This window comes from Cyprinodon tularosa, unplaced genomic scaffold (assembly GCF_016077235.1).
Source record: "Cyprinodon tularosa strain WSP-4 unplaced genomic scaffold, ASM1607723v1 ctg214, whole genome shotgun sequence".
Lineage (NCBI taxonomy): Eukaryota > Metazoa > Chordata > Actinopteri > Cyprinodontiformes > Cyprinodontidae > Cyprinodon > Cyprinodon tularosa.
Genome location: NW_024038796.1, coordinates 2261616 through 2280247, shown reverse-complemented (window position 1 = coordinate 2280247; position 18632 = coordinate 2261616). Strand labels below are relative to the sequence as shown.

Here is an 18632-nt window from a genome sequence, read left to right as displayed (position 1 = left end):
GTCCATACAAGGTCATCCAAGTCATCAATCCCTCCGCCATCCGTCTTCAACTTCCCCCGACACTCCGAATCCATCCCACGTTCCATGTCTCTCAGGTAAAACCCGTCATTTCAAGTCCCCTTTGCCCTCCGTCCAACTCCCCTCCACCTGCCCTGGAAGTTGATGGACATCCGGCCTTCACCGTCCGCCGGATCGTGGACTCCCGTCGGCGATGGTCGCGGCTGGCAGTACCTCGTCGATTGGGAGGGCTACGGTCCGGAGGTATCACAATGGGTTCCTGGGTCCTACATCCTCGATCCTTCTCTTATCGAGGAGTATGAGCGCTCCCTCCCATCAACTTCCTCCGCACCGCCAAGAGGCGGTCGTTGAGGGGGGGTACTGTTGGGAGCTGGAGAAATGCCTACTTTCTCCAGCAGAGTCCGCCCTGGTTCCTCTCAGCTGAGCTGTCGACGCACCTGCTCCTGATCATCTCATCTGGAGGACCAGACTACTTAAGCTGTCTTCAGACCTTGCCTCAACGCCGCAGTGTCTTAATCAGTTGGTTAGCACCAAAGCCATAGATCCTCTGAGAACCTTGTTACTCCTGAGTCCTGTTTGGGTTCTAACCCTTTTTGTCTCTGCTTCCAGGTTATCTGCTTTTCTCCTGTGAAGCTCTAGAAGAGCTTAACCAGCCGAGCCTGCCCTCCGAGCCAAACCTGAAGACTTACTCTCTGGATTTCCAAACAGCTCTGGATACCGAGCTGGAAACTCAAGCCAAGGTCAAACTTGTCTCTAGAAGTAAGACGCTGAAACAGCTTACGGACTCTGCAGATCCAAATCATCTCCGGACCCAACAGTTCCGCTCCCAAAGCCTCTTCTACGCACTTCAAGGTACAAACCTGAACTCAACCAAGATCAATCCCAACCAAGCCTTCGCTAACAGAACTGTCTCTCTCACAGACTCCAGTGAACCAGTCCCAGACCAGAACCAGTTCTACTGTTCATTTAATTCATGCTTGTGCAACAATAAACTTGTTAAAACTTTCCCTCTGAGTCGTCAGTGTTCTGCATCTTGGGCCTCTCTGTTAACCCATCATGACAGAGAACAGTTTTATATAACTCTAAATATGTGACACTCAATGTTTAGATATGATAACACTCATAAGTAAATAGTTCAGATAGATGTCCACCTTGTTCTGGATAAAAACCAATGGCATCTGATTTCACAACAATAGTGATAGAGCAAACAAAAGAAAAGACAAAGATGGACAAGTGTGGCAGCAAACACAATAACATTTATTTGTAACTTGATATAACTTGTTTCACGAAATGGCTTTAGAAACAACAAAATATGGCCTTCAACTATATAAAAACTACTAGTTTAACAACAACTTTCAGCCGTAAAGCAAGGATACAATGACAGTAGATCACATCATCCCGATTCTGAAGTCCTTCCACTGGCTCCCTGTAGCTCAGAGAATATACTTTAAATTCCTTCTGTTAGTCTATATATACTGAATGGATCAGCACCTCAATACATTACAGATTTATTGTCAATGTTTCAACATCTCAGACCACTCAGGTCTTCTAGTTTCAGCATGCTCTGTTCACCCGAACCAGAATTAAACATGGAGAAGCAGCATTTAGTTCCTATGCTCCAATGATCTGGAACAAACTCCCAGAAGACTGTAAAAGTGTAGACACCCTGAGTTATTTTAAAGCAAAGTTAAAAACCCATTTGTTTTGAACCACCTTTAATTGTTAAACTGTTAACTGAGGTATTATAAGTTTAAGTTTGTGGTCCAATTTCTTATATTTGGCTTTCATTCTGATTTTACTTTCCTTGTATTTTACCTTTTAATTCTTGTAAATGACTTTGAATTGTCTTTGCACTGAATTATGCTATACAAATAAACTTGCCGTGCCATATCTAAAATTATTGGCTTTGCCTCTATGGTACCAAGGATGTACAGAGATCAACTGTAAACAGTTTCCACACTTGGGGTTGCTATCCCACAATTTTCTTAATCACCATAGCTAGTTCAATGTAATCATAGAAGTTTAATTAGAGTTAAATTAGATAAAGCATGTCTAGGCGGTAATTTTAGCTTGAAAACAATGCCCATCTGAACACATTATACTGGTGTGTTAAGGTGGTGGGCCGTCATTACATCCTTATATATCATTATATCCTGTTAAACTACTGTAGCGGTCTTTGCCTCTGTTATTTTATGAGTTATGAGCCAAACTTTAAGGAGACACACTTTTACAGTACCATTGTACAGTATGACGATGGAGGCATTGGTCTCCTCAGGCCTTTCAGTCCTGAATTTTTTTTTGCTAATTTTTTTGCTTAAAAATGACCCAACTTCCCTCCAGACCCTTCCTCTCTTCTCTTCTCCTCTTGCTCTTGGCTGCTTGTCTGAAGCTTCTTGCTGCAGGACGGTTTAGGGTTTTCCCCTTGCACTCAGACATTTTTATGTCAGATAAATTTCAGAAATAGAATCTCTCATGTGGGTGGAACTGCATAAATATCCCTATGCTGTTTTTATTTCTCCCTGCTTTATCTGGTTCTCTGAGTGTGGAACCTGCACACTCAGGGAGGGAGGGAGGGAGGGAGGGAAGATGAAGACAACATTGTTGTCATGGTTACAGTAATAACCTCTGCTTTAAGACAGTCATAGTGGTGCACATTCCAATGACCCATCCAGCCCTTATGCTCTGTAACGTCACACAACTTCCCACTTTGTTCCCAACAGGCAAAACTCATAATTGCTGCAGTTACCACAGGGCTTTGTCACACTAAGGTAAACAAACTCTGCTTTCCTTTTTACTGGAAAGAATTATACTTTTTTTTTTCCTACTGAGGGATCATTTCATTCTGCTTTTTTTTGTATATATTTGGAAATGTGTTCTTGTGACATTCCTCATTCAGTGAGATTGAAAACAGCAAATTCCCACTTGGGAAGGCTACAAATTCCATTTCCCAAAAATATTTTGGCTTCAGCACAAAGATCACTGCCGGCTTTTGTGCTCTGGTGAGCAAATGTTTAGCTTCACTCAACCTGTGTCCCTGCTGCAATGTGATTTTTTTTTTTCTCAGTCAGAGTGATATAGAATGTGATGTGACACGAAATGAGGCGGTTGCTGCTCATGTTGCTGCTGAGCATGCACTCTAATGGCTATCCTGGCTCAAACGGACTGTTATAAAGGTCTAAAATAATATAATTTTTACACTTAAAAAAAAAAAATCCTGTCATTTAGATTCATCCCAGTGTTTGAACTCTTTGTTTAACTGGCAGAGCACTTCCCTGAACAGCTTTTTCTGCTTTGAGTCGGTGTTCTGCCCTGACATTAGTCATCTCCCAAGATAAATTATTCTGCTCCCCATGGACAGAACAAACAAAGAGCAAACAAATACAATTTTGAATAGCTTTCAGAGCCTGTAACATCAACCTTTTGCTCGGGACACGTTGGGTGGTCAGTGCATGTGACCTTCTCATAGTGTGGCCCCATAACCCCCATCCATCCCTATTAGAGGGCACTCATCAGGGACGGCAGCCAGAGTGACACACTCCCAGCTGGGTTTCCCAGGAGAAAATATTGTGATGGGCAGGGAACGATCCTAACGGTGCGCTGAGGTTTGCGTGTGCGCGTTGCTCTCTGCAGATAGGACTCTGTGACTCTGAGATATGCACAGGCTCATTAATTAGAGGCTCTCATTATCCCCCCTCAGGCTCCAGACACTTAATCAACACCAAGCTCCCGCTAAGACACAACCATACATGCACTCACACACACAAATACTGGCCCATCTCACATATTCCACAGCAGGCCAAATTCTGACACAACATCATCTACCAAAACAGCTTTGTTAAAAGAGGTGAATGAATGAATGCTGATGAGGGTTATTTGTTTTCAGTGATGTACAGCACAGCGGAGTGTTGGGTGTCATTGCTGTTTAACACTTTCATTGTTACAGTGTTGTTAAGCGCTTCAAAACAGATTTATCCGGCCGCCATGTCTTTTTAGGGATGCAATCTATCAAATATTCTAAATTACATTCTGCTGTTATAAATGTTACGGCTGACAAAGGAGTTTATTAGAGTTTAAGGTGTAATAATTTATTAGTTGTGGTCTTCTCTGATGCTGGTTTCCAATAGATGTTAAGGGACAAATGTCATGTTTTAAAGTAAAAAAATCTTAAAAAGTGAAAATCAATAAAGGACAATCAATATTACTTTTTTTTGTCATAGTGCACAACTAATCCTTTGGGCCTTTAGGTGCCTAAAACTGAAAGATTTGCAGAATTTGGATGAAGACCAAATACGGTTTTGAACAGCCAACAGTCTATAGAAACTTAATGGAAATAGCTAGAAGGTGGATTACACACTCCTATTGTTATCCTGGGGACATTTTACTACTAATGCTACATTCACACCTAAAGCAGCAAAAGCAACAGGAACAGCTAGTTTACATGCAAAGTCAATGGTTGACGTGCATCAAGGCGCAACAAAACGTCCCGCAGTGCGTTTTGTGTTGCAGGAGCAGCGCGTCGTGAGCTCCTGAGCATCTGACGCGCAAGACGCGCTCCTAACGCAGCTGCTGCTTGAGTTGGAAAAATTGAATTTCGCTGCTCATTTTGCCGCATCAACCAATCTGATCTAGGAAATGGCTGTGAGACAGACACATTGCTGATTATACAGATCGCTATGATCCCTCCTCTGAAACGGTTTATTAACGCCTAAATTATCTTAAAAAGCCGAAATCTGTCGGCAATAGTTGTTCACTTTTATTATCCTGGTGCCTGCAGTTTGGATTATGCACATGAAAAACACCTTCCAGCCGCCGTGTCAAACCACGAAAAGGCGACCGGGCCTGAGGCTGCGGTTGAATGGGATTCCTAGTGACAGCGCACCGCCGGTATGTGGGGGTCTGAGCGGCTCTGGCAGCAAAATAATATTGAATGCAGGTTCGTAATCTTGATGAACTCACTGCACAGATGAAGTTCTCAGGTTGACTTTCTCACTTAAAAACATATTAAAACTACTTTTTACCCACTGATCACAGCATACTGTATATAGCTGCCATTGTTACAGGCAAAGAAAGGATAGGGTAGCTCCGCCCAATGGCATCAGACCCACTTTTCCACTGTGGGTCAGAAATAAACTTGTACAAGCATCAAAAATGAAGCAGCATGCGCGTTTTTGCTGCTCTTGCTGCTTGCGGTCTGAACGTAGCATTAGTGTCAAGATTTGGTTCTGGATTGTTGACCCAAATGCAGAAGGCTGAGAGGCAGAGGTGAATTTCTTGTTGATTTAATAATAGTTAACTGAAACACAGAGGTAGGTAATCCAAAAAATCCAAATATGAAACAAAGTCTAAACAAACAAGAAACCAGGAGTCCAAAAAAACATAAATCTAAACAAGAAAACAAGTCAAAATGAACCAGAAACCATGGAGACATCAGGGGGATCACTAACACAAGGAGGAAGGCTCAGAGAGACGGAGTTGGAGGAAGTTAGACGAAGTTAGAAAGAGGAACTGAAAAGAGAGGGCTTTTAAAGGAGACTGAGACAAAGAGAGGGCTAATGAGCAGATTGGGAACAGGTGAGCACGGAGCAGAAACAAAAAAGGAGCTAGGGAAAAAGGAGAACACAAGAGGGCAGCAGAGGGCAACAAATGAAAAACCTGGAAGACTGGAAATAACTAGAAAACACAACAAAATAATTATTAAACCACTAACACTAGAAAACAAGGATTAAAGCAAAACTGAACACTAAAACGAAAAACATCACAGAAACAGAAACCTAACAATTATACCTACAATGATAATGCAATATGAATTTGAGCAATTACAGCATATACTGGACTGGTAACAGAATTTTTATTTTTTACTTTGCCCACTTGGTGGACACACACAGATCATGTTTTCTAAAGAACAACATGAAATCCCCGGTTATGGTGCTGTTTTGTTAGGTCTCTGTGCTATTTCTTTTGACCTCTTAATCTTTACTGAATTCTTAAACGGATAGTTCGGTATTTTTGACATGAATCTGTATGGCATCCCGATCACCAGCGGCATGCAATCACACTGACTTACCCCTGGCAGCGTCCTGTGAGCAGAGTTATCGTCCAGTTTTGGTCAAGCCGAAAGTAGTCCTGCAGGTTTTTAGGTACAGCTCACGCGCACTGATACGAACAGAGAGAAAATAGGACCAATTGATAACGACGTGTGACTTTTTCAACTACAATGTTTTTGGGATGCGAAAATATCACTCTTTTGGACACATAATGTTTTGGGAAGAGAAAAGTTTTATTTCGCTGTTCCTAAAAACCTGCAGGACTACTTTCGGCTTGACCAAAACTGGACGATAACTCTGCTCACAGGACGCTGCCAGGGGTAAGTCAGTGTGATTGCATGCCGCTTGTGATCGGGATGCCATACAGATTCATGTCAAAAATACCGAACTATCCCTTTAAGCTCCATTTACACCACCCTTTTGAAACCGTGCCGAGATCGGACGGTAACCGAGATAACTGTTGAGTGTAAATGGCACGCACAACTTAACCAGACCGCGCCAGACACAACCGAACCGCGCTAATATGGTACTAGTTCATCAGTAGGGCTCGGCGCGGCTCAGTTCTGGCTCAGTTCTCAGCTAACAAAGCGCGCATGAGCAGACCGCGTCAAAAATAAGGATACCATACTATACCATACCATACCAAATTTATTTATAAAGCACTTTCAACACCCAACAGGACCAAAGTTCTATACACAATCATAAAATACAAATAATCAATCGTAAAAACAATAAAAAGTGGTGTACAAAAGTAAATATAAAATAAAAATCAGTAATAAGAAAATTGAGACAACTATCATTAGCTACAAACATAAAAAAACAATAGAACATTTTAAACTGTATTTTAGACACTCTTGACCTATTGATGTGCTGCTTTGTGTGCAACACCTCGACTTCATAGAATAATAGCAAGTCTTTAACTCTGTGATTTGTAAAATGTAGAAGCAATTCACTATGTGAATATATCCATCCATTTATAAATGAAGACACAGGTGTATTTGCAGTGGAATTTATTGCCCTGAAACTCCAGCGTTGGTAATTAAAAGGGCGGTGTTTATCCAAAGAGGGGACAGATAGCACACAAAGACACCCCAGTGTCATGACTTCCAATTCAGAGTCCGTGAAGTAATTAATTGTGGCTCTAACATTCAGGAGAGCAAGTGGAGCGATACCTGTATTTTCCCTGTAAATTATAAGGCTGTTGGATTCAGAAGCTGTTTTCCTTCAGGTTTTTCCTTTTAGTCAACGGTGCTGTATTGAATTTATTGAAACTCCAACACAGGATGTGCATCGCAGGTGGAGGAAACATGAGTTGGTGACGGGCCTAACATGAATCCATCTTAGTAATACTGCAGCTGCTAAGCTTAGTGCAGAGCAAAGCCTGCTTCAAAGAGCAGCTCACTCATCAGGCTCTGATCAGAACCTTCAGAGGAGACATTTTTGAGGGCGTGATTGGCAAGAACAAGAAAAAGGAAGCCCAAACTCTTGAACAGCCCCAACTTATGGAAAATGAAAGAGGTATTTTTTTTTTGTTTCCCTCTGAAGGCTGGAGTCTGATTTCCTGTGCGGCTGTGATTGGGAAAGCAGAGGCACGCATGGGGAGCCCGCTGCTGTATGGAGATGCCAGATGAATGGCTTCACTACGAGGAGAGGCTGTTACTTAACGGCCTGTGATTGGTCCTTCAAATGCTTTTTACGAAGCAACTTCTTGTGTAAACCTATTTTATATGTTAACAACGTGTGGTTGAAAGAAAACAACAGTGAGATGTTTAGCATGCCACTGGAGTCTTTTTACAGTAACTGTTCCATAAAAATTATGTAGTTAAAGACTAGTTTGGGAGCATAAAAAGCCGTAAAGCTACTGTAACATAACCCTACCCCCCCCTCTCTCTGTGCTTTAAGCAATGTGTCAGCCGTGTGTGCAGAGGTATTGTCAAACATTTGTTCCTGTTCATCCATGTGGATCACAGAGTGGACTCCCCGTGCACAGCAGGAGTTTGTCCATAAGGCCATATGGCAGCCTGCCCCCTCTTCCTGCTAGTTTTTTTTCATCTGCTTGACCCCAAGATGCACTGTGGGACCACGCTGACCCCTGAGAGAGTCAAGCTTATTGACCAGCCCACATCTCCATAGACTGAATTACCTAAACCAATTTAAATCACAAACCCTTTGTTGAAGCTTTTTTATCGACCATTTCCCAAATTCACTTTCATATAGAGTATAAGCTCCTATTAGTGAATTTGCGCTAACATGCTGTGCCTTGTAAATACATTTTTATTGTCCTTATATTGTATATTTTAGCTGCAAGTATGAAAAAAACACAAAATAGTCCATACTTCACACTTTTATTTTCTTTTTTGCAAATATTTTTGTGTTTAGGTTTGTTAGGTGTATACATTTAGTCTTCTCCGTACTTTGTAACATCTATGTATTTTAGCTTGACATCATCCATATTTGCCCATCTAGAAATGGACGTTTTAAACTATTCTCCGTTGCATTTGTGAAAAAAAATTACCAAGTCTTGCTCCAAATTTTGTTTTGGATTTCTGTCCCCACAGCATGAAGCTGTATTTCCTTAAACCATAAAATTACTCCAATTGTATTTACAAAATAAATTGGCTAAATGGAAACACTGCAATTTCAAAACAACTCACATTTTCCAATAAAACATTCTTACTCTTTGATGAGGTTGTATTTGTTTTGTATCGAAATTGTTGTATTCTGCAAAATTGCAATGGTCATGTGATCTTAAACTGAACCTTACCACCTTGTAAATAGATGGAGAAGTAGACTGCAAATAATTGGAGGATGATGTCGCCCACACCCGTGGCTAAAAAATGGATATATCTCTCATGTGTTTACATCCTCCGCTGCCATGTTGTTTACAGAGTTATCACATAAACAAACATATTTATGTGCAATTTTAATTATTTTTGTCATTTAATGGAAATTATGCAATTGTGAAACTTTTCATTTTCAAATTTAGCAAAATGTCGCCATCATTTTGTGCACATTAGTAATGAAAAGACAGCTACTGTCAGGTTTTACGGTGGTAGTGGTGTGTTCAGGGTTAGTTTTCTCCTAGCTGTAAAGTTTCTCACTAGTTCAGCTGAGGTTTTAACATGTGTCAGCATCTGTGGCTTCTGACTACAGTCCTCTTGGTCCAATGTCATGCATGTTATAAAGTGCCAATGCTTCAGCTCAACTCACTTTTGGCAAAATGTTGTCTAAGGCTTTGTTTTCATAAAAAACAGATTTGTAAAGTTAGAGCCAAACACTTCTTCTCTCAATAGATTCTTGCTGTGAGTCCCTGCAGCTCCACTTAGTTAGCGTGCGCCTCTTGGTTGTGTCACAGGTTAATGCTCTCTTTGCCAGGCCTGGAAGTTTACCTGGATGGCCGTATGTTGGTAGGCTTTTGTCTATGCCACTTACTCTGTGAGATGTTTGAAACCTCGTACTGCATTAGAGCCCTATCCCAAACCGGTTGGCTGTGATGCTGGATGTTCTCTGAGGCATCTGAGGTCTGAACAGAGCAGCTGGGCTTATATAGAGATTTATTGACAGACTTTATGTAAGACTCTCAGTGTACTTTAGGCCTAATACAAAGCAAAGCAGACTTCTCATACTATTTGCAAAAACAAAGAACCCGATCTTACTTTGTTTCACTATCATGAAGTGGCTGATGCTCATTTATTACATGGAAATCGAATCAAAGTACATCGGAGTTTGAGGTTGTAAAGTGACAAAACATGGACAAGTCAAAAGATTTTAAATACCTTTTTAAGGCACTGATTATTTATCCTCAAAAAAACAGAGAATCAGGAGCTCTGGACGAATGAATTAATGAACACAGTTTTGGTTTTGTTACTGTGATATTGATCCTTGTGAGCAGATTCTTATAAAATCAACCTTGTGCTCTGTTTTCAATTCTGTTCACCCTACAAAAAAGTTTCTTCTAAAGCGTGTCAGAGCCTTTCTCTCTCCACCCAAACAATGTCTAATAGAAATCCCTGGCAATGTTTTGTTTCTGATGGCAGTGTACGGTAAAATATTGCACTGTAAACTGAGTGTGACAGCAGCTCTCAGCAGAAAGAAGCAGGAAAGAAAAACTCTGTTTCATTTTATATGTGTCTCCAGGATCCAAGGTTCTCCCTCCTGTTTGAATTGTGCTTTTTATACATGAATTCAATCAGCTTTCACAAAAAATAACCAAGGACAGGAGCTACTGTTGATAAAGACCACAGAAGCATTGCAGTGGAGCATTGCAATGTGGCACTATGCATATCTTTGAAGCTAATTAAAGCCACTTAAACTGAAAATGTGCATTGCAGCATGTTAAGCAGATTCCACCCCCTTCTTTCATTTATTTATCTACTTGTCTTTTTTGACTGTGAAAAAAATAATTTATGAACCTCTGTAGCAAACATGGAACAATGTGAGCAGCTATCAGCAACAGCACCAATGCTACACCACATCTATGCCTCTATAGATAGTAAATACTAGAATGGTCTCATTAAGGCAACCTAATATAATAGTTTTAAGGTGGGCTGTAAAAAAAACAGAGTAATTATGGGTAACCCAGAGCGTAGATTAAAACCATAACCGTTACGTACAATGTGTTAACGATGATGGATACCAAAAAGAGCTACTTAAGTGGATTCCAGAAAAGAAAAAGGAAAGAAGAGCTGCTGGAAGATAAGATAAGATTCGATAAGCATCTCCCTGAAATGAGTTTTTGAAACTTGGGATGTCTGTAAGATGTGGTGGTGCGCTGTCACCAATGGTTCCATTCAAGGTACTCAGTCACTATTGTGCTGTGTGTGATGTGTGATCATATACTACTGAGAATTGCATAATTGTATCTCATTGGCCGATTTATGGAACCGTCACCATATCCTGAACCCGTATCACATGCTGTACTTCATATAGGGCCCACCCAGATAATGTTGATTACGCGCCTATTGTTGTGTCGTAACGTCATTGAACTAGAGATCTGCTGTTATGTTTGTAATATCAGCAATATCTTGGCAGACAGTATTTGATGCCATTGCTCTCTGTTAAATGCTCAGTTATGGTAAATATATGGCTGCCAAGCCAGAAATGATTAACTGTCTCTCTGGGTTGGTTTGACGTTTCTAGAAGTTGAAGTTTATATCTAAGAAAATTCAGCAGTCCTTTCCCTGGTCTTAAAAAAGTTGAAAGTAGAGCACAGCACTTTTCTATATAGATGAAACTTCTATACTTCTTTACTATGTTTTACTTCACCATACAATTTAAATTAGATATTTATTACACGCACATAGATTAACTTACTTATAAGGAGATAAAGAGACCATAACTGTTACTATAGATCCCCCACCTTAAAGGGGTTTTATTAAAAAGTATGGCCTGGTGTTATTTCACCATGGAAATAGAATATTACAAACTTATCCCGCATGGAAACCTCTTTAAATTCATTTTGTTATGTGATCCAGAAGCAGACTGAACTAACTTTTACTTAATTAAACCAAATTTAAACCTGAAGCTGTTCTGTGACACCATGTTAATCTGATCATGAGTCTCCCTCCAGCCTGGGCGCCTCCATCAGCACATTGCGTAAATGCAAAGCGCACTTTTTGGCAACTCGGGCTGCCGTCGGCGCTATGACCCTGCTACCTCCCACCTCCTCAGCTCAGCTCTCCTGCTCAAAGTCTGTAAACTGTAAGGCTTGTAGGAGCGCAGGGGGAGGAAGTCACTAAATAGCTGTAGTCCTAATTTGTTACTGTTGCAGGAATCAGGGTTTTCCTTCCACTACAACCTCACAGAAATTCCAAGGATTTTTTTTCCATGTGTGAAGCTGTACAACCTCCTTCCCGGGAATGTAATCTGACTGCTTGTCTCCTCCAGACTCTGTGTAAACTCTTCCTCCACTTCTACTTCCAACAGTGTGCATCTCCAGCCAGGGAAACGGAATTCAGTCACTGTGATGAATATTTCTGCATTTTACGCACGCGTTCCACCTTCTCGTTTCCTCTGGGCTGGAGAGGAAAGCCACTCTGAGCGACGCTGGACAGACTGTGGATCCTAGTTGGAAGCGACAGCCTTTTATTTAAAAGTTGAAAGAAAAATCGCTCCTAACAGACCGTGTGGATCGGTCCCCGGGGCGCCGAACCAAAGGAGGGGAGCGGGTTTAACGCACCGCTCCACTTTGGATTTACGCTTAGGAACCTTTCACCTAAATATAAGCAGTCTGTGATTTACATTTCCTCAACTGGATTAAACCCGCGGTGAGATCTGCGTTCACTATACTGTCGCCCAGCCTCATAAAAAGAGAGAAAACTGCTGCAAACCTGAGACTCTATCGCGCACCATCATGCACCACTTCTTGGAGAAAATCTGCTGCAAAATCGAGGGAAGTGGAGCGGCAGCATGACTTGCGCTCTGGATTTCTTTGAATCCTCATCCCGTCCTCACACAGCCTAATATATATTAATGCTGTTCCATTTTGGTTCACAAATATGATGAAATGGCAGCCCCGGAAGAAGGTGAGTGATGTTTCTGCTCCTGATCATTTTCCTCAGGTTGATCACAAGTTGGTAAGACACAGAAATCAGAGCTGTGCTGCTCTAAACTCCTCCTAACTGTATGGAAAACAGTTTAGAGCAGGGAGAAGTTTCTGTTTTTGAACTAATCACGGTCAAATGCACTGATTGTGACCACATGTTGTCTCCTTATCTATTTAATATCTAGCATTAAATGCGCATATATGGCTTTAAAACGCATGATCCTATTTAAAGAATGTGTTCACACTTTACTCTCTGTCATTAATCTATTTTTTTTTTCTGTCTGTGCTGCCATTCTGTGTAGCTCCACAGAGCCAGTCTAATCTGTGCTAATCAAGCCATCAGTGATTAATGCGTTTGGGAGGAAGCTTGTGGCACTGTTGGCACACAGCCTACTCTGTTCAAACCAGTGTCCAAAATAAGAATAACTCTAGGAATGAAAGCAAATTAGCTAAGTAATCTCACCGGTTCTTATGTCTCAAAGTTTGAAAATGAGATTTTTATTTATTCCTAGACAGCTTAAGGAGTGCCTCAGATGCATATTATCTATGGTTTGCCTTTTTCTTGTCTTTTCAAGTCGCTCTTGTCTTTGCTGTCTTCTGTTTCTGGGTTCCTTTTTTAAAGCCTTGGGGTATTACGGCATGGAAAATATCTGAAAATCATCTGGGGTCTATAAAAAAAAAACTGGTAGCAGAAAAAATGTCCTTGTTCTGCCTTTCTACCACTAGGGGGCGCCTGCCCCTACAAGAACTAGTCCTAAGATTAAAAGGGAGGAAGCACCAAACTGGTCACAGGAGAGAGAGAAAAAAATCCATGCATGAGTAACTCCTTTTGTTCATTTATCAGCCAGTTTATGTATTATTGTAACTTCTCTTGTTACAAAACTCTGTGTTTAGCACCCAGTATAAACACGGGTAGGCTTCTTTTCTTCTGACCCAGTTTCCTTTTTTATTTTTTTTACTGCTCAACAGTTACAATGTGTGTCTTTTTTTCAAAATATGTCACTGCAAAAACAGACCACTAGTAAGTTATTGAAGAAACAGAGCAGCCACTGAAACCACAGTATGCTGCTGTTTTCCAAATGGATCCAAATGCATCTGTTAGACTGCAAGTGTTATAAACAGATAATCTGATTCTAAATGATGAGATGTATTCGGTTACTACAAACCAAGCTTTTCACTGCCACATTATCAGCAGGGAAGATAAAACTGTGTGCATGTCTTAATAATTTCTCCAGCTGTGATCTGCCAGAGTCATCCATGAGACCCCCCTTTGAGGGCTAAATGCCTTTCCTCGCTACAGGAGGTGGTTTTTTAAGCCTCGCTGCAGTGTACTCAACTTGAAAATATCTTAGAAGTAACAGTTTTTCATTCATGGAGGAATTCTGATCAACTTTATTAGCTAAACTCATTAGAATGCCTACAGTATGTTGGTGCCGCTGTCTAGGCATGAGCAGGGACAGTGCTGTAAAATGGCTCTTTTTTTGGTTACATGTAAACAGATTAAGATGATCAGACAGATTTAATGCCAAACCAAAATAACCAGAGTACTTATCTCTGCCTGATAAGAATCCAAATGATGTTTCAAATAATGATTTTGATTTATTTACGGAAAAAAAATTCCTTTTTTATTTTTTTCGGAATTCTGCTTTTTCTATTGCGTTTCCTCAGTAACACATTTTCATTAAACTGAAAAGTACAGAAATATTAAATGGCAAAAAAAAAAAAATAGATAACAAAGGAATAGCCATAACATTCTGAATTAATGACTATGCTTCACTTTAAAAATAAAACAAATTTGAATAAATACAATCGTAAAAGTCCTGTAGAGTTGAACATGGAATGCCTCATAAAGAAGCATAAAACCTACAAACTAACGCTTTGTCCACACTTGCCTATTTAATGAGATCCATGCTTATTCTTACTTCTTCTAACAGCTAAAGGTATTTAAGACATATTTAACTTTTTTTAAAGCATAAACACAGTAAATGTGCAAAATAAACTCAGGCCTTGCTTCTGCAGATGTAGTTAAGCACAGAATAGTTTGCAGGCGTCTGGCTCGCAGTAGCTAGCTTCTTCTGCCTGTTTCTGATGTGACTCTGACTTTAAGTGATCATTACATGCATTTTTCCACGTCCACTCAATTGTTTGCTGACAAAACTTGCAATAAAGATGCTCTACAGATTCCTAAAAAAATCTCTATTATACTGTTCTGCACTAAACTTTACGCTAAGTTTAAATTTTTCTTATTTTTTTGGAGGACTTTAGTGTTTTTTCCGCCTCTTTGCCATGGCTGACCCGTACCTGCCCCACGTAACCAGGCAACGGCAGATACAGGAGTTGGCAGTGGAGAAAATAACTCACAGACTACTACATTTCGCCCCAGCTGGCGAATCCTACAAGATTCTCCGTTTTGCGCTAGATTCCATTTTACTTGCTAAATTGTGGAAAAATGTTTTGAACAGGATGGCAGCCCTGTTAGAATCCAACACAGACCAGGAACAAGTCTAATCTAACGCCAGCAACGGAGACCAAAAAAGGTTTTAGGTTTAAAAAAAATGACTTAGATCGTTAATCATAATTAGATCCTTAGGACCCTGATAGTGAAGTTATCTAACAGTTCCTTCTAAGCTCTTAATTGCCTACTTGGTTTGGCAAAAAAACTATATATAGCATATTTCCGCGAGTTTATTTTGACGTAGCAACGTTTGATATTAGCTGGTTTATTAGTTCTGCTTTTATCAAGTCTGCTGTTGTCTCAACTAGCTTAGCAATAGCTTTGAATGGGTGGTCCTACTGTTTTACCACATATCAGAACATATTCTTAATGACCAGAAATGCCAATCCAGACCATTTTGTCTTTCTTAGGAGCTAAACTTGAAGTAAATACTTTCTCTAGGCGTTTTCAACAACAGGTGGGGTAGGGGCAGCACTATGCTACTTTTTGCATTATACATGCGGGGAAAACTGACTTGAGAAATACTTTTCCTGCATTCTCACTTGGGATGAAATTATTTCAGTTTGGAAAGTGAACCTTTGTAAACCTTTCTATTCTTTGCACTATTAAGTGGTCTGTTTGCTCATTTGCAAAGGGCCTTAATATTTTAGCTGTTTTCCATGCTCGTAGTGTTTGTATGCCTGTTTTTGTATGTCTGACATTGTCTCTAGTTCTTATATTTGAATAATACACAAGAGCATTCTCTTACTTCCTAATAGCATCCAGGGCACTGAAATGAAAACAAAAACACACATTGTGCTCAACATTCTGAAGACACAAGCTTTTTTTTTAAGTACTCGGCTTCAGGTAAAAAAAATGCACACAAAAGATCTTTGATTTTTCCTTTTATTACTTCTTTTTTATTAGCCTTTTAATCTGTCTCCACGCTACACTTGTAGAGCGTTGTGAATCAATAGGAGGTGTGGGAGAATCATATTGATTCAGCCTGAGTGTCCAGTCCACCTCCTCATAATGGATTACACAAATGAGTCAAAATTCCATATGTCGAACGTCGAGCAGACGATAGCAATTCTCCTAATGCTGCTGGCAGAAACTTTGTCTGTTCTGGAAGAAGAACAAGAATGAAAGTGTATGATTTACCGACTTATCCCAAAACTCTAAGCAGCTGAGATTACCAAGAAAGGCAGTTTCTTGGGGTAAAAGTGTGAAAGATTAGCTTTGTGCTACTGCCATAGAGAGAAGCTGCATTAAAATGATGCTCAGTGTTCCTGCTTATGAGTTATATTGAAATGCATGCAGATGGATCCCTTTAATTGATCAGTTTGTGTTACATAGGACCTTGCTAAATTGTTCATACCCCATGCATTTATTCATGTCGACACATTAAAACTAGAAATGTTACTATATAACATTGAAATATTTGATCAACCCCCAAATAGTAAAACATGAATATTGTTCGTAAGGACAGCGAAAGATGGTGTTTAAAGTTTTTTGTCTATTAAAATCTATAAGGTTGCCATGTATTTGTATCTACTAGCTCTTTATGGATCATCTTTCATTACTGTATGTCTTCAAGCTTTACACATCTAAAGACTGAAATGTTTATCAATTTTCTCTCTAAGAATATTGGACACCAGTCACCATAAAAACTGTTTAAATGAAACAAAAATCAGCCTGTGAATTGACTCACTCCATTCTAAAAGTTATTATCTAATCCTGAACTTTAACCCAAACCATTGATCTCCAAAGTTAGTGTTTCAGGACCAGTGGTGCATGTTTGAGATTTTATCATAATTTGAATTAATTAATAAATACATTTTTAGTTTGGACTTTTTCTGCAAAAAAGGGGAATTAATAACACATTTACAGATATAGGGACAAATTTGAGATATAAAATAACAGGTCATTAACAGGAAAAACCTGATGACATGCTAGGAAGCTATAGATCTATTCGAATCAGAGGGTTGCTTGATACCCGACTGTGAGAATTTAGATTTTACTAGCATTGCACCGATACCAGTACCGGACATGGCCCCGATACTGCGCTAAAATGGTGCTATCGGTATCAGCGAGTACTGACAAATAGGGCACCGATACCAGTATCGGGACCAAAAAAATGGTATCGGTGTAACACTAGGTTTACCTTACTGCCATTCTACTATCACTGGCTATAATAAATACATCCGTACAGCATGATGCTACCAAGTTTATTTACAGTATAAAGCACGATTAAGTGCAAAGACGATAAAAAGTACTTTACATGAATTAAACAATAAAATAGAAGAAAAATAAAAGCAAGTAAAGATAAAAAACATGCTAATAGCTGGTAGTAAAGCAAATAAGAGTTGAACCACAAACTTAAACTAATGATACTTCAGTTAACAGTTAAACTGTCAAACGCGGTTCTAAACAAATGGGTTTGAGAACCACCGCCATGTTTTTTGGGTGAGTTCAGGGTTGATGTTTCCCCCAAATGAGACCATGATGCAAAATTTGAGTCTCTGAGCTGCTTCTGGTTATGGTTGTTCTTCATACTGCAGCAGGACTAAATGGAGAATTATTTCACACTTTTGCAAAGCATTGTATATGTTATTAGGACATATGAATATTAATTGTAAACGGCTTTTCTAACCGAAGCATACTTGAGCTGTGGAGTAATTCAATTCACCTCAGTTTATTTATATAGCACTATTCAGGACACACGTCATCTAAAGGCACTTAGTTTTGGTATTTTAATCACTGTTTCATGTGAATCTGTCTGAGGAAAACATCGCACGCCGTCTTTTCTCTGCTGTTCAAAGTGTTAGGAATGAGGTTAACAAGGTTTTCAAATCCTTACCCCGTGCTATGAAGAAGCAAATTGCTCAAGAGCTGTTAATGTATGGATCGGTGTCACATTACAAAGAGACTCTCCACCATTTGGGGCTCATGATGTGACCTCTGCTCATGTCTTCCACTCAGAGGGAATTTTCTGTTTATTTTTGCTGTAACACCAGATGCTTTTGTGTGCTGCTGACAGTTGACTTAACATCTTCTCACCTGAGAGGGACAGGATGGTCTGCTAAGGTTTCCCTGCCCAGACTTTTTAGGCCCCGTCCACACGAAGCCGAACCCTGGCCTAAACGCACAAATTTTTCACCAAACCAGCCTCTCATCCACACGAAGCCGGCGTTTCGGGGGTCTGTAAATGTTCTTTTTTTTATTCAGCCTTCAGAGTGGGAAGATTCTGAAACGCCGTTTTCGCGTTTCCATCTTTAAGCTCTAACCGCATTTTTTTTTACACGCATGCGTCATAGCGTCGCCTCTAAACACGCATGCGCGACACAGTATCACAACAACAATGGCGCCGTATTGTGTTGAATGGTTGCTGCTAATGCTACTCACCCTGCTGTCGGGCTTACAACAGAATCTTCTTCTTCTGGAATATCTCCAGGAAGAACAGAGCAATATAGACGACATAGTTCAGCACCTGAATTTGACTGAACCACGAAAATGGACCCGCAGGGCAACCATGTATAAATATTAGTGCGCATGCCCAACATTTCGTTGCCTATTTTTGCTTTGGCACGAC

General features: G+C 40.1%; 1 protein-coding gene across 3 annotated transcripts in view; it reads left to right on the top strand.

Moving 5' to 3' along the window:
- LOC119783915 (tetratricopeptide repeat protein 28-like) overlaps positions 1-18632 on the top strand; it is a 321296-nt gene that overhangs the window by 107412 nt on the left and 195252 nt on the right. The window contains exon 1 of one of the 3 annotated variants that reach the window (XM_038285657.1): positions 11721-12586. The exons of the other annotated variants lie outside the window; for them this stretch is intronic. Within the exon in view, the coding sequence (XP_038141585.1) occupies positions 12560-12586 (27 nt within the window). The 5' untranslated portion in view covers positions 11721-12559. Of the gene's footprint in view, positions 1-11720; positions 12587-18632 lie in introns of those variants that run through there. 3 annotated transcript variants of the gene reach the window in all.